At 38.5% G+C, this 17,458-nt stretch overlaps 2 protein-coding genes across 2 annotated transcripts in view; both read right to left on the bottom strand.

Annotated features, from left to right (window-relative positions):
• Nucleotides 1-10,236, bottom strand: part of LOC139954205 (protein DENND6A-like) — a 29,696-nt gene extending 19,460 nt beyond the window's left edge. Inside the window, exons 1-3 of the mRNA XM_071953919.1 lie at nucleotides 9,983-10,236; nucleotides 6,610-6,648; nucleotides 2,461-2,503 (exon numbers count right to left, since the gene is read on the bottom strand). Coding sequence (XP_071810020.1) covers nucleotides 2,461-2,503; nucleotides 6,610-6,648; nucleotides 9,983-10,162 — 262 coding nt within the window. The 5' untranslated portion in view covers nucleotides 10,163-10,236. The remainder of the gene's footprint in view (nucleotides 1-2,460; nucleotides 2,504-6,609; nucleotides 6,649-9,982) is intronic.
• A 2,117-nt stretch (nucleotides 10,237-12,353) lies between these two features.
• Nucleotides 12,354-17,458, bottom strand: part of LOC139950257 (laminin subunit beta-1-like) — a 50,797-nt gene continuing 45,692 nt past the window's right edge. Inside the window, exon 29 of the mRNA XM_071948877.1 lies at nucleotides 12,354-17,059. Within this exon, the coding sequence (XP_071804978.1) occupies nucleotides 16,917-17,059 (143 nt within the window). The 3' untranslated portion in view covers nucleotides 12,354-16,916. The remainder of the gene's footprint in view (nucleotides 17,060-17,458) is intronic.

The following is a 17,458-nucleotide window of genomic DNA, read 5'->3' as shown; positions in this document are numbered from 1 at the left end:
CATTTCATGAGACTACTTCAGAATAAAGATGTCATCTACATCTAAGTGGGTTCTCATCAAAGCCTGTTCAGCATCTTATCACTTTGAAATAAGATTTCTTTATTATTGACAGAATGCTTGAGTTAATTCACTCTCTCATTCTCTCATAGAGTTCAAAATCTAAAGCCTTAATGAATGCAATCTGCTTAAAAATCAACGATATACTCTTCATGTTGGTGCAATAAGAAGTAGGAACTCAATTTTGGTGTCTCTTGAGTGAATCACAAGCGCAAGAGGGTCAGTACAAAACAGTCCCATGTGGCGCAATAAGATTTGTGCGTTGGTCTGGAATAGAGTCACAATACATGCTAAAAACATTACCATGTGTCCGGTAATGCTATATGTATGACTCATGTAGAATGGGGTTCACACAATGATGCAACTTTACATAACATTAGAAAAAAAACTGCCAAGTATGCAGTGTTTTTCAGAAAATTTCTGTAAAATCAAGAAAAAAACCAACAATAATTCATTTGAACAGTGGCTAATTTGCATGGCTGATAATTTAAAGTTGTTTAACTTATACTGGGGATAAACAATACTTTTTAATGAGATATCGCAACACCACAAGGCTAGACAGTCACTTGAAGGTGAGGCATACACTAAACTGATTTGGCCATATCAACCCAAGCCAACCGCACCAGGGACATGTTGCCACCTGCTCCTGGGGCTGAAACGGGGTTATCCCCCTTCATCAGTCCATAAGGATGTAGGCAGGGGTATCAATCCACTAGGAGACACCTGCTCCTGGGGCTGAAACGGGGTTATCCCCCCTTCATCAGTCCATAAGGATGTAGGCAGGGGTACCAATCCACTAGGAGCCACCTGCTCCTGGGGCTGAAACGGGGTTATCCCCCTTCATCAGTCCATAAGGATGTAGGCAGGGGTATCAATCCACTAGGAGCCACCTGCTCCTGGGGCTGAAACGGGGTTATCCCCCCTTCACAGTCCATAAGGATGTAGGCAGGGATATCAATCCACTAGGAGACACCTGCTCCTGGGGCTGAAACGGGGTTATCCCCCTTCACAGTCCATAAGGATGTAGGCAGGGGTATCAATCCACTAGGAGCCACCTGCTCCTGGGGCTGAAACGGGGTTACCCCTTCACAGTCCATCAGGATGTAGGCAGGGGTATCAATCCACTAGGTCCCTGGCTGGTAGAGCAGAATGCACTTCCTTGTTAACTGTTTACAAAACAGTTAAGGCCCGATCACACAGGCCTCGATAACGAGAACGAAAATGAGAACGTTAAAAATGCACGCCCTCTATTGATTGAATAAACGTGGGCCTATTCTGCGTGGAGCAATTTAACCAATAGAATACGTTCTTCATGCATTGTTATCGTTATCATTTTAGTTATTGCTGCAGTGTGACTTGGCCTTTATGGTTAAAGTGCCTTGCTCAAGCGCTTAAGTGTTATGACCAGAATTCAAACCCACACTCTGATGCTGACAACACCTGGGCCTTATTTCATGGTCCTGCTTACCATAAGCAAAGAATTGGCGCTTGTGGAAGCAGGGAATGCTCTGCTTATATGTGACTTGCTCTGTGAAAATGAGTCAGATGTTGACAATTTAAAAAAATTGATTTATATGCATGCCCGGAAAGAATACACCAGCAGCAGTTATTTGGTATGTCTAAGCTTTTGGGTGTATCGCATTGCTGAGTTACTCCATTTGAAATCAGCCAGTATATCATTTTTTGTTAAAAACAAATTACAAGGAAACTGATGTTTTAAACTACCATTTCGCACAAAAGGATACAAATTAGACTAAAGTATGATCACAAAATTGTTGTATTTATAGCTTTATTGCCCCCCCCCCAAAAAAAAGGGTTCTAAAGGTTTACCATGCAAATATAAATAATGCAAATATAAATACTCATAATGCATTGGGCGACATCTGACTCATTTTCAAATAGTGGTTCACATAATATGTCAAGCATATTTCATGGGTTAGTGGGGAACTTTGGCTCCTGCTAGTGAGTACTCCACATTGAGGCATTCTACGCTTACACAGCTAGCGCAGAAATTGGCACTTGCACATAAGGGGAGAATGATGATCGACAGCCCAGAATTCGGTGATAAGCAAAGCCACACAGATGAATTTTTCACAAGACTCAAGAATGTACTGAGTATGGTGCTTTACACAATTCTTAATCTCGATTGAGGGCTGAGGACAACTAGGCTACTAAACGAATTATGCTTTACATGGGATCAGGCATTTATCACAAAATATGTAATAATCCGAGTCCAACAGTATTGGAGTTACCATGGTATTCAATTGAATTGTGTTAGAGTGAGAAAGAATCCTAGTAAATCTCTGAAAGGTGACAGAGTTAAAGAGCTACGTGTACATGTAGGTGCAGGGATAGTGATTTTGGATTAATCAAAACAGTCATTAGTTAGAAGAAATCACAAACCTGAATTAGAATCTGGAAAGGAGAGGTAGCACACATTCATTTTCTGAAAAAGGAAAGAAGTTTTTTATTCTCATTTGGTTTTATATTCTCAATTGATTTGAGCAAATAAACCTATGTAATGGAGCCTCATGCAAAAACATGTTAAAGAAAGGAGGATACAATATGTACCTTCGAATATTACTCCAAATATTAATGACTATAAAAACTTACTTGGTAAAGAGAACTAAGGAGCTTTAAATACTATAAAGCATTGTCTGAATTGACACCCTTTGAAATTATCTAGTTTTAAAGAGAGTAATTTTTCACACAAACCTACTACATGTTAAAGCCCAGTTCATACTTTCTGTGAATGCAAGAGTTGAGCACATTTCAACTCTTATCGTCCAAATTATTTGTCGTGAATTTGTGTGGCGTCAAAATTTTATATCACTTTGGCGTTTGCAGGAAGTATGAACCAGGTTTTAAGGCATGAATTTGAATAAGACACTACCCTTATATCATGACTAATGATTGGGTTGCCTTCACTTTCAATGCCATTAATTACCTTTTCCTACCAGTGCATGTTTTTCAAGCGGGATATCATAAATGATAAAATTGAAAACTTTAAAACCGTTGACAATTTTAGAACGTAGCCCTAAATTCCAAAATGTTATCGTATTCATCTGAAACTTTCACAGGTGACTTTTATAGTATCTTTCTTGATAATTTGATCTACATGTATATGACGCAGCATGTGTTAGCCAAAACCAATCTACGACTCTACCCTTCAAAGTGTATTTTATTCATAGCCTTGTTAATTGATGTTGCTGCTCTAGCATGTAGGCCTACATGTAAATGCAATACAGCATTCCCAGTACAGGACATTCAACGACTTCTCTCTAGATTATAATCTACTCTGAACCAGTCCCCCCAGGGACCGAAGATTCAGCCACAAATTGCTATCAACCACCAAGTATACAGTAAGTTAGAATACAGTGCTACCAGAGGGGGATTGAACTAACCCAAGCTGCCTGGGTAAAAACAACACATTTTTGTTGTTTTTTACTCTCCCACAATATTATGATGGAGGAAGGAATGAAAATGCTGGCTGCTGGATTTGTCTACAAAGCAAGCCCGGTTCATACTTTCTGCAAATGCTTTCAATGAAGCGAATTGGATGTATGTTTAGTATGTGAATGTTTGGAAGGAGTAGAGCACAGGGCAACTGTTGCCAATTGTTCAGTGCAAATTTGTGTCATCAAAACTCCTTTTCATAATTTTTACTCGCAGACATTGTACTTGTTTTTACACTCACATCAGGTATCTTTCTTTCTTAAAAAATAGTAAGAGAAATGAGAAAAGGGAAATGCAAATGGAAACTACAATTTTAATTAGCAAGAAGTGCTGCCCTAGAAAAAAAACATATTCCCTCATGCCCCCAACAATTTTTCCCTAGTTTTGATGTCACAATGAAATTTTCTGCCTTTGAACAGCTTTATGAATTTGGGCCTAGATCATTGTGTACAGTCTGATGGGAGACGGTACAGTATACAACATCAGACCATAGAGATCTGACCTTGTGAAACAATAACAAATCCACACTAGAGACTATAATCAATGCCCAACATTCATCAATACTAATAAAAACATCAGAGTCCAATTAACGTTAATACACCTGACTATCCCTTTAATGGTCCCACGCTGATCAGTGATAACATCTCTCTAGTAGTTAATATTATTCTATCCTGGGGTACTGGTTTTAAACCATTAAGTAATTACAGGTACAGCTGATTAAGTACACGCGCCTGCAGTCATTTGTACATGTACATGGCCGTGTGTTCATGTGAACATTTTTTATTAAGATACCCGATGTAACATAAAATCCCACTTTTTATAAGGCACATACGTGTTTCAAAATAAACTGTACTCAAACAGAAATTTCACCTGTCTGATCATCAGGGCCCAGTTTCATAGAGCTGCTTAGCACAAATATTTGCTTAGCATGAAATTTCTTCCTTGATAAAAACAGGATAAACGATCAAATTTCCTTGTGATTTTCAGAATAAGCAAACAACAGCTGAACCAGTAAAAAGAAATATGCAACAAATGGAAACTTGGTTGTCAATCCTATTTTTATCAAGGAAGACATTTCATGATGAGCAAATTTTTGTGCTAAGCAGCTCTATGAAATTGGGCCCAGGTTGTATCCCCTCCATGTACTTGTTTGTCATTGGTTACCTGTTTATTTTTGCTAATGAGCAGAAATCTGTTTAGAAGCACAATTGCCTCTACAAAATTGGGCCCAGGGCCAAGGTTAAAAAACACAAGTCATAAGTCACACCACAAATCACAAACACAAACACGTAAATGTCATGTCAAAATAGAGAGAAGTAGGCCTATCAGGAAGACATAGTAAAACAAATAATAACACATCAAATTGTGGGTGGGTTTGCTTCGAAATCTAATTTGCAACCTTCAGCTATCTACCCTCGGCCCATCTTTTATTTTTATTCTATCATCAATACTCAATATACGTCAATTTTGTTTAGTTCCGTATCTGAAGATGTTAGGGCGAATTGAACCCATCCTAATGTAAGTTACATGTAGGACGAGTTAATTGTCCTAACTCAAGATAGGATTAATCCTAGTGGGTCATGAATGGGCTCCTGGTATTATTGGATTCTCCGATGTTCCTAAATGATATCGAAAATACCAAAAGAGTGTCCGATTATTTAAAAGAAATCTGTGTTTGAGTATTAGAAAAGCCGTCGTCGTTATGTAGTTACATCATTTTGAGTTGCCCTATTAAATAAAATACGTTTTACAACCAAGTATGTCTGCTTGTTCTTTGTGTTTTCGCCATCAGCCGCCGGCCCGCCGCAGAAGTTCACGACCCCGCGGCGAGCGCTCGGTAAAACCTCAAAAGAAACCGCCGCTGCTGCCCCAGCCTATCGGCTGTTTAAGATGCAACTTCCCATTGCGCATGTGATCAAAATCAATGCGTCTTCACCCCGCAAAAACTTCCCCGAATCAACAAGACAAAACAAAACAAGGAAGAAAACAATCTTACGTTATACAGTAAAATAATCTTTCTATCAATCCAAGGTATTGTAATGGCGTCATTTTGGTCAAATAAAGCCTACACGTTGTGTTGTTTTCGGTAAACAAGCTAACATTTCCGAGGAACTATATGCTTCGCAGACCACGCTGTCGGCGGCTATTGCGTACGTACCAGCGAAGACTATGCTGTTGTACGGTTTAAGCGTGCACACCAGCGTGTATGGTTATTGCAATTCGGAAAACCCGTTTGCCCAAGCATGCACAGACACGTGCAGTCTTTGGTCAAGGCGGTAACGCGTGATGCACTGCGTTATTTCGACAATAGAGGGCGTTCTAGCATTCAATGTTTCTTGCCTTTGTTATAGAATGCAAAGTAAAAAGACTACGAGCCTTTATTGGAGACTATGTGACTGCATGCTGCGTGCGTTGTATATTGTGATCGCGGAGTGGTAGGTCTGTGTTTTGCGGGACTTTCTAGTGATTTTTTTTTCGATGATTATCTCAACCATTTTCAACCGTAAAGGTCGTTCGCGCGCCCGTCGGACAACTAAAGGCTCTGTGTCATTTTGAGACGGCCAATCATGGCCAATCACGAATCGAGAATTGTGATGAGCGTTCACCAATTGGCCAAGCCAGCGGTAGCGGCGATCATACTTTGTTGTAAAACCAGAAATAATCGGGGCGGGACTACGCAATTTGAAATTGTTTGAACTACAAACAAGTTCGGGGGATCAGACAAAAACAGGTTGAAATGTAACCCTATTAAACTGTCAGTCTACGGTATATATATTTCTACCTCCATGAGCATACCAAGTGCTGTTTTTAGGCTTCCATCTTGCGCACGGGAAATACTCGATATATCGAGTATACTCGATATTAAATTTTCGATATATATCGGTTATGGGAAAAAACCGACATCGACAGACGTTACTTCAACTCATTTTGCTTGAACTCAATGTCCTTGCAAAGGATTTTGATTGACTGTCTGTGTTATTGCAAACAAGCTCCTAATTTGTCACCATTTTGTCACAATTTTGGCACTACAGTGGCAATTTGGCAATGAGCAGACATTCATGAAGTAAAATGACAATGTGGAAATCTTCAACATACCTCTTTTTCTGAGAGCTTCACATGGTTGGGATACACAAACTGTTAAAGAATGAGAGAAATAAGAGTAGTTATGAGAATTGAAAAGGATTAAAAAGGACCCCACATTTTCACAGATTGTCTCTTATTTTGTTAAAGTTAATCAGCTATGCTGACATGGGTGAAGTTAACACACAAAAAATCAATAAAACACATTGTACTTTTTTGTTGTAGTGCAAAAATAAAAAACAATTGTACACTTACCCAGTACTGGATTTCACAAAGAGTTTTAAGACTAGTCTTATTCTTATCTCGAGTTATGATGAGTTCCTCGTCTTAACTTACGACAAGCCTTAAGTTTGTAGTACTTCCTAGGACTCGTCCTAACTCTTTCAGGTATTGACCCCAGTACTTATAGGCATTCAAGAAAACTAATAACCAACTAATAAGTACTTTGTATTTCATAACAACTACAGGCACTTAATACAGTTTTTTTATTAGAACTGCATTCTTAGCTGCCATGATCGTAGCTCTTAAAAACCTACTATAGTGTGTAATGTAGTTCTAATTTGGCAACGGGTGCAAGGCGATCCCAGATGTTGGTGTAGCCATGGTCTCGTTCCGCAATGCCTGGAATGTGATAGGATTTGTCTCACCACCAAATCTGCACAGGTTTTAATTGTCACAAACCTTGGTACCTAACGTTCTCTCACAAAATCTACGCTGCACAGCGACGACGCAGTAGTAAGAGCACCCGTCCATATCAGAAAGTCCTCTTAAGCCGCGTTCGCATTGGACTTAAAATGGTTAAAACTTACTGCCGCAAATGGTTACATTATCGATACCGTCCGAGTGCAAACAGCCGGTACCTTGCTGGGCTGGTAAGTTATCGCTACGGCGCTGTAAACTTAACAGGCCGATTTGAGCTGCTGTAACTTAACAATGTTAACTTTTAAAAACAAGGACAAGAGGCCCAATGTGACAAAACTCTCCGGTTACTTAACAATACTGTCACATGACTTCTAAAAGGTCTGCTGATATACCAACCACCGCGGGCAATACAAGCTGCTCTGAAAATTCAGGTTAAAAGCATAGAGTGTTTTTACTGGGTACGCAGCGCGCTGAGCATGAGCCTGAGCCCAATCCGAGGTTTCAGAAAGGCCCCTGGTAAGTTACCGGACACAAACTAATCCAAGTGCAAACAGAACTTATAGGGCTAGTACATTACTTTTATACCCAACCCAAAAGTCCAATGCGAACATGGCATGGCTTTAGAAGACTCGATGTGGCATAATTTACAAAGTTCATTCACATGGATAAATGAGAAACAAATTGTCATCGTAATATAGAGTTTAGAAATGTAATAACAAATTTGTCTACATTGTGGCATATAGGCCCTTACAAGGATTTTGTTTTTAAGGCAAAATCCGAAATTGCAACTCAGCAAAATAGCAATTGGTAGCCCCACTTGTGTGGCCAAGGCTAGATCAATCCTAGCCAAGGAATCCAGGGTACATGTATAAAGGTCCCGTACCATTGCAAAAACATTTGTAACATTTAAAATTCTACCTAACTCAGGAAGCTGAACTATTACTCACATGTTCCTTGTAGTCTGAATTTTCTTTCCAAAGATGTTTTTTATTTTGATTGTTAACTTTGTACATACGCATTATTTCATAAAGTCTATGAATATTTTTAATTTGTGTATTATCCTTTCCTGCAATTGGCGGCTCGTCCGCTGTTGGTTTGGTCAATAAATATATAATATAATATATAATATAAACTCCAAGATGGCTTTATTTAAAATTGTTATATTTTCTCCCTTGTTGTTAATGAAAAGAAAATTACAAATGATGTTTCCCATTCCCATGTCGTGCACTAACTTCCGTGTAAACACTTTCTTGCATTGATCACTGGCGGTCTACTATTTGCAGCCTAATCGCCGTCAGGGCTATAGCTGAATCCTAAGCTAGCCTTGGCCACATCACACAAGTGGGGCTAACTCCTACTATTTAGGGTTAATACAAAGCAACTGGTAGCCCAGGTTGGACTCCTCCGTTGCAGGCAACGCAACGGAGTCCAGGGTATAAAGGTCCCGTACCATTGCGAAAAATTTTCAAAAATCTGTTAAAAATATTTCTACCTAACTCGGGAGTCTGAACTTTTACTCACATGTTCCTTGTAGTTGGAACTCAAAGATAGCATTATTTAAATTTCTAATTTTCTCCTTTGGTGTTAATATTTTGTGAAAAGAAAATCCCACGTCGTGCACTAACTTCCGTGTAAACACTTTCTTGCACTGATCACTGGCGGCCTACTATTTGCAGCCAAATCGCTGTCAACCTGCGTTAACCAAACACTAAGCAGATAATAGTCGGTGAGCAATTTCCACAAAGCGCAGAACTATGCGATACCGAGCATTGACGTCTTGTGCTAAGACTTCATGAGCCGGAAGCGTTTTTTTCCTAGGACAAATGAGGCCACTTTTTACCATAAACTAGCGCATGCTAACCGTCCCAAGAAAAAAAATATACGCGCGCAGGAAAGCGCCCTCTGTTGTCCGCACATATACAAGAAGCACTGTGAAAAAGCAAGACGGCGGCGGCAGACGATTTTGCTGCACGCTTAGAATTTTTTGGTTTTTTTACAAAAAAATCAACTTGATATTTGTAACCGAAATTCAACCGGAAATTTAAGAAAATTCTATTTGAGCTGGAGTATTTTATGCCTCCTGGATTTTAAAATATATATTGGAGGAGTTGAAGGTGAGTGAACGGCACCTACCCTGTTTTGACGGCGAATAGCGGCAAGATAATGCACTGTACTCAAAGCCATGCGCACTTGGGCTCACACTATCAAGTGGTACACGATGATCAACATCGCCAGTGCAGAACTTCGACATATTTTCGGATATAATTTCTTCCATGGATATATTTGTTAGCTGTGAACTCGTTGAGAATATAGTGAGGGACACTATGAATATATGAACGGAATTTCAGCTTCTCAAATCAGGTAAAAAATAAAGAAAATTGTAGTCAAACTTGTGTTCGCATTGTAAAGAACCTTTAAACCCAGGACGTCAGTGCAGTGGCACTCTGACTGACGTCCTACCAGGGCTAAGCAACTGGATGATTTTCTACAGTCAGCGATGGTCAGAGTCAGTGCTTCAATGTTGGTGCGTCTAACTCTAATTATGAGATTAAAGTGTAAGTTCATTCACGATTGGAAAAGTTTCCGTATGGCGCCACCACTTTTTCATTCGATATGAAATAATATAGTATCTAATTTACGTCATTGAGATATCCCTTTTTGTAAAAATGAGTGAAAAAGTGGTGGCGCCATACGGAAAGTTATCCAGACTCTAAACATGCTAAACTCAGTCAAGTCTTTTGTTTACCTCCAAAGCCTGTCCCAACTCCAAGTCGAAAGTGACAACACAGACACAATGCAGCCAGTTTGACAGTCTATCCCATGGCAGGATCGCCTTCGAACGAAAAGGTTCGTGTTTAATAACAGAACCATCCATACTGCTCAATGAAGAACGAAGGCGATTTTCTCCATCTTCACTTGTCGCCATTGTTAAACTTAGCCTGCTGTTCACAAAGCCGTCAGAGTTCAGCCATCCGCCATCATCAGTGTTCGTTCGTTACACAAAATACTTCTTCGCAAAAATAAAGTACTTTTGTCAGCACCAGTCTGATTTGTCAGTTTAGGTTATGGTTGTTTGTGTCTGCAGCCCAGACTCCACTACACTGCAAAAGAGCGAGGGACATGTGTGTGTAATACGCATGCGTAACAGGTGTTATCACCGCTTAGCTAGGGGCTAGCTTATGGAGGACCAAAAGTAGTGAACCAAATCATCAATTTTTTGATAGAAGAAAAGGAGAATTTTCTTTCAAGTAAAACCATTTTTCAAAATCTCCATTTTCTGCTAGCAGAAATTTGGAACTTACTTTTTGCCAGTGACTGGCGGTCGAAAAGTAGACAACCCAAATTTCCAAATTTCTACTAGCAGAAATTTGGATTGAACGTTTTTGACAAAACCAAATTTCGACTAGTCCTTCAAGAAGCGGGAAATACTGAATCTGAAAAGGCCTAAAATCATTAATTTATTTTTATTCCATATTCCAAAATGGTAATTTTACTAGCTGGTGCTAAAGACCTCCCCGTTTCGGACGGTTCCTTGCCAGAGTTTGGTAGCTGGAAATAATATCTTGCAGTCACCACTTAGAGTCAGCTTTGTCAAATTTAGCTTTGATCTTTGCCGACTCAGAGACCTTTAAATGTCACGTCCTGACATGTAGAGAAACCACATCCCTGAAGTAAAATTAAAAAATTAACATCCAAAATTCTACTGGCAGAAATTTTGAAATAATGGTTTGGTCCAAAAAGTAAAATCCAAAACTCTGCTAGTAGAAATTTTTAAATTTAGTGTCGTCCAAAAAGTAAAATCCCAAATTCCGCTAGTACATATTTGGAAATTTGGGTTGTCTACTTTTCGACCGCCAGTAACCTCCATGCAGTAACTGGCAAAAAGTAAATTCAAAATTTCTGCTAGCAGAAAATGAAGATTTTGAATAAATGTTTTTTCTTTAAAGTAATTAAATTCTCATTTTCTACTATTAAAGGCAGTGATGGACACTATTGGTAATTACTCTAAATAGTTATTAGCATAAAACCTTTCTTTGTGACGAGTAATGGGGAGAGGGTGATGGTATAAAACATTGTGAGAAACGGCTCCCTCTGAAGTGCCATAGTTTTCGAAAAAGAAGTAATTTTCCATGAATTTGATTTAGAGACCTCAGATTTAGAACTTGAGGTCTCGAAATCAACCGTCTAAACGCATACAACTTCGTGTGACAAGTTTTTTTTCTTCTTTCATTATTATCTCGCAAGTTCGATGACCGATTGAGCTCAAGTTTTCACAGGTTTGTGGACATGTTGAGATACAGCAACTGTGCTGAAGGCTAGTCTTTGAAAATTACCAATAGTGTCCACATTGGCAAATTGCGTTATCCACTTTTGGTCCTCCATACTAGCTAGCTAGCTAGTAAAGCAGCTATTAATGCACCCCTTCTCTGTGGAGGGGTGGGGTTTGGGTCATGGTTGGGGGAGCGAGGGCGGGTTTGGGGGTGGGGGTGCGTAGGTGGATGTGGGTGGTTGGGAAACATCTTCACTAAGGGAATCAATGTGTGGTGTAGAGGTTTTCAACTAGTGGTTTAAACCCAACGATGCCTGGTTCTTGATAATTTTACCGAGACGATGTCGAGGTAAATTATCAAAGAAACAGGCTTCGGCGGGTTTAAACCACTAGTTGAAAACCGATTCAACACTTTGATTCCCATTCACAAATACCATTTCAAGCCAAAAACATCAACACTTTTTGGTAAAAAGTAAAATAAATGCAAACATTGTAATTGTTCAATGATTTCTTTCATCACAACACCCCTCCAGCTATGAAATGGTAAGGCCCTCAGCCCGATCGGGTAAACAACTCCTTATAAGGGAATGCTGTGCGCATGAATTTTGCTGAAATTGAACGGAAAACAGACCATTTCCCTTATATCTGCTGCTTTAAGTGGGCTCTTTAGAAAGTTAATTGTCAGTGGTATATTAAAATATGGGTTCTTTCGAATTGAAGGTGCAGTTTTAATCAGGGATTCTCAGTCAGTCAAGCTACATTGATTAGCAATCACATGGACTATCATCTTTCACACAAGAAAAAAAAAAACCTCCTGGCAAAATAAATAACACACAGACATTGAAAGTGGGGCTGAACATCTTTTATTAAGTATTTAACTTAAGTTTTTTTCTTGAATATGTTAATAATAAAGCAATTAAAATGAAATTTCTCGTCGGCATTTTCAAAATAAATTGACAAATAAAAGGGACCGAGTGTTAAGTTTGAGACAGACGTCTGTCATGACGGGTTACTGTTATTGAATCACGAAGTTCGACTACATGCACTAATCTAGAATTAAAATTGAGTTTATAAAATTCTAGTAAATTAACAAACAAAACAGAATGCTTCATCAAAATCTTCAATATATTAACAAATATTAATAATTATCTAGTCGATATGCTACTTAACATAGACCTACACGGTATTGGAGTCATACAAGCAACTAGCATCAATTGCAGCCACACATGAAAAAGGTTGAATTACAAGTGTAATTTGGGTTTTTTTCCGCTACCGTTTGTTCACAAGATTGGGTCTGATTTCGTAGATATGCTGTAAACAATGCTTTGTCTTAGCAAATAACATCAGGGGACCAGGGGACGAGCAATATGACTACTACCAACTCATGACATTGCTAAGCTAGTTTTTAACTTGGCTGCTCTAAGAAATGAGGAGCTGCTTTTTGTGCGGACCTTTGGTTTTAACACACTTTCACACCAGAAAATAATGTCACTGGAAAGCAACTTTGGATGACCTGTTAAGTTAAAGCTTGGATATTGGTAACTCTAGGAAACTCCCAGTGGTATTACTTCAGGTGGTAACAGTTACCTCTGCTTGGATGAGGGTTAAGCGAAATAATCACGGGGAGAGCATTCTGAGTGTAAAATGAACATGAAAGTATTGGTTTCTCAAAAAGCAAACTTAATCACTATATCAGCCAAGAGCCCCATGGAGAGAAGACTATTTATTCCAGGGGCAAACCAACAATCAGGTAGGGACTGAAAACCCAGTCCACACAGTGCCACCAGCCGGATCCAACAGTAGTCCTACAGGCGGATTGTTAGGAAAGATACCACAACGCCAACCGGACCCCAGTCGTTTCCTGGGGTTTAATTCCCTGGGAATTGGCTCTGCAGTGTGAAATGAGCTTACTATTATGATAGGGTGATATAAAGCAGCCTTACCTATAAAAACAAACTACAGTCCAATAAAACACTTTTAATTTACTTTGGGCTTTTATGAACCACTACGCGTGTTTCTTGTACACATGGAAAACTAATCTATACAAAGTTTTATAAAAACCACAGCATATTAACCCCCTGCACCATATAAATATAAAAAAGGCACACAAACATTGCCAAATCTTACAAGTTGTTAAAAAAAACTGAAAAGAAGTTTGTACAAAAGGTGTGTGGGATGCAATGGAAGCAAACTCCATGATTGGTTCAGCTAAGATTACCATGGTAACCAAACAAACTTGGTAATTGTTCAAAAGGGTATTGAAATACATAACAATGTCTCACATAAAAGTCCCTGAAACTGGCAAAAAAGACCAGAAATTAATCAAACATGATTATGAAGCCTAGTGGTAAAAGGGAAGGAACATTATTGGTAGTTTGACAAATAATGTCAATTCTTGGATGAATCTTATTCATGATTTATGATAAGCTAAAATAATAAAGTAACTCTGTGATCAAATGTTGTGGCTTCACAAATACAAATTTTGTACAGTGGCTACATCTGGCAACAGTCTGTGCCTAGCACCAAGGGCAATACAAAAATCAGCTCCGAGCTAAACAAAGAGTTTATAAAATACAAATTTCATTCAAAATAAGTCTTCATCTTCATCCATGAACTGTGGTTTCTTCTGATCAGGTCAGACCCCCTTAATAAGGGCCAGAGCTTAAATATGTTTTACTTGATCTACAATACACAATGTTTTAACACACTTGAATAAATGAATCACAACTTGCTAAATAGCACCAGATCAGTTTCCCTAATGAAAGCATAATAGATTCTAGAGCACCTTGTTAAAAAAAAAAAAAATGATTACACATGTTTACTGATTTTGTTTAAACTTAAATGGTTAAATTATATTTTACAAAGGTTACTATGGGATGAAATCACACTTGCATGAGTAATAAAGTGACACATGAAGAAGGTTAAGATGAAATGAGAAGCATCTATAAGGAATCCTACAGACGGTGTTTGTTTGGTTTTGTCACAAGGCACCAAACGCTTTGACTGGTTAAATCTCGATAGTTGCAATCTGTACCGGCAAGTTTGGTTCTGGACCTGGGCCGCGCATAGTCTTGGTACGCAGCAAAGTGGCTAACCGACTAATCATGTATTGATAAAACTACTGCATGCCACACAAGGTATTTTTTAAAAACCACATAGTGGTGCATTAAAAACAATCACGTATCATTGTTTGTAAAGATGGCTGGCTTTCAACTGTGTTGTCATTAGCCATGTGGTGACCAAAGTCACATCACTCTTAGTGGGTACAATTAAAAAAATGAACAAAATGTAGCCACTAAGCATCACCAGTACGCTGGGCGCACAAGGATTTCACCATGATGACAGTTAGTATACAATGTAACCAAACCAAGCAACCACGCCCAGTGTACTTGGTCAAGTATGGCTTCTTCAACATCAACAGAAAATCACTATGAAGCCACTATGCTTGTCAACGAACACTGTGCACTGCTTGCTTGGTTTGTTCACATTAAATACACACAATGAAATACTCAATTCCAGTTGTCCATTGTGTCAATTAAGGACTACCTATCCACAAAAGAGACAACACAACGAAATAGTTCCAAATCTACTGCCTCTCTATCTGACATTTACCTTCTCTAAAAAACAGTTTACAGTTAGTTGCTTTGTTTATTTATTTGTTTTGATCTTTGGATGTGATTGACCCATTCCAACAATTTAAAGCTAATTCTCACAACAAAATGAGATCCTGTGAATGTAGTATGTGAAGTCATCCCACACATGTGTGAATCAGTATTAAACACAACTGTTTTTTTAAATGCTTTATAAACTGCTCATACATGAAAAGTCCGATAGCATCAAATCTGGTTCTATCCGACACTTTCTGTGTTCAAAATCCCTCAAATTACAAACAAATAGTACTACACAATAACTCTATAAAAATACAGAGGAAATATCAACTATAAATACTGCCAGTTAAGTTTTCAGCCTTACAGCTTTCTTTCTTGTTTCACTTTTCCGAGGAAAAATCTCTCAAGATTTTGTTGATGACAAAAGGTTTTTTCTCTCTACATATCATTAATAATAAATCAAAACTACAACTGGTTATATAAATACGACAAATACAGATTCAGTACAAAAAGTAGAAAACTAGATCACTTATAAACCACTAGTGTTAAAATTTGTTTTAATCAATCATTTTGGCGGATATTTCTTTAAAATGATTGAATTCAAAGAACACAACAATAGAAATGCTTTATTTTTAAAAGGCAGTGTTTTTTGTTTGTTTTTCCTTTTGAAAGTGTGAGCCTTGCTGACAAACTATAACAGCAGCCATTTTTAGCTCTGCAGCACATGCGCTTTTTAAATTGTTAAATTTTTACATAGATGATCATTTTTCAGAAGAGTCTCAGTCATTTCTTGCTGCTGCCTATTTTACTTGATGGTAATGCTCTCTTCAGAAACAATCAAAGTGAAGCTGAGGAAACTATCAACATGGATGGTCAATAAGCTATGCTATGACTCAAGAGTGAACATGGATGATCAATAAGCTATGCTATGACTCAAGAGTGAACATGAATGATCAATAAGCTATACTATGACTCAAGAGTCAACATGAATGATCAATAAGCTATACTATGACTCAAGAGTCAACATGGATGGTCAATAAGCTATGCTATGACCCAAGAGTCAACATGGATGATCAATAAGCTATACTATGACTCAAGAGTCAACATGGATGATCAATAAGCTATACTATGACTCAAGAGTCAACATGAATGATCAATAAGCTATACTATGACTCAAGAGTGAACATGAATGATCAATAAGCTATACTATGACTCAAGAGTCAACATGGATGATCAATAAACTATACTATGTCTCAAGAGTCAACATGGATGATCAATAAGCTATGCTATGACTAAAGAGAGACTGTAATGAACAACAGCTCAACATGAGTGATGAAGCCTTGGATCCAATGAACAAACATGCAACTTCAGAGAAAAGGCCAACAACACAGACCAGTTTTCCATGGCAGATTTATTCCCTCCTTTTTTAGCAGAAAAGTTGCATGCCTGAATCTAGCGTTAAACAAGCGGCTCAAAAAAGATGAGACAATTCATTGTTAAACCTTGTTTAGACAGTTTGAATTCACGTTTTAAAAAAAAGCTTTATGAGTGTAAATTTTTGAGATCACGTGGGACTACATGACAGAACAATAAAACAATGGCTTCACTGAACGGGTTTTGTATTCACAAGTCATCCACTGTAAAACAAGGGTTTGACTTAGCCAGAGATTGCTCACTGACAAATAGCAAGATGCAAAGTTTGATGGTTGATAATAAAAGAACAAATGAGGTTGTGGTTAGAATGATCGAAAACCCTATCTTGAGGTTATTGTGAGGACGCCACGCCCATTCTAAGCGCTAACTTAGTTTCCCTGGCAGGTTCGGTAATACTCAGCTTTAGTCTGAATTTTAGCCAAAAGATCCATCATTCTCATATTCAGCAAGTTGATCTCATCTGATAGGTCTGTCATCGTTGCCTCGTTCTGGTTAAAAACACCTTGCATCCCTGTAAATAAACAAAGACAGTGATTTAAATGGTTAAGAACCAAATCGATAGTTTGGTAACAACTTGGCACACTTTTATGGATCTGCTTACCGTAAGCAAAGAATCTAAGCGTTCGGAAGCAGGGAATTCTGCACTTACATCATGCGTTTTTCAGGGGTGAGCAGGCAATTTTTGGTTGTGCGCATGCGTACTCCACACTACAAGGCATTTTTCACTTACACAGCTAGCACAGCAGTTTGGCGCTTGCACAGTAGGCAGAGTTTGGTTATGGTACATGTAGTAAGCACACATTTCAGTGGTAAGCAGAGCCATGATATTGGACCCGATTGATACAAGATACTTCACAAACATACTTCAGGAGTTTATCAAAACTAAGAAGAGACCAAAGATAGGTTGCTC

This window comes from Asterias amurensis, chromosome 2, assembly GCF_032118995.1.
Source record: "Asterias amurensis chromosome 2, ASM3211899v1".
Classification (NCBI taxonomy): domain Eukaryota; kingdom Metazoa; phylum Echinodermata; class Asteroidea; order Forcipulatida; family Asteriidae; genus Asterias; species Asterias amurensis.
This window is presented reverse-complemented; position numbering and strand designations above follow the sequence as displayed.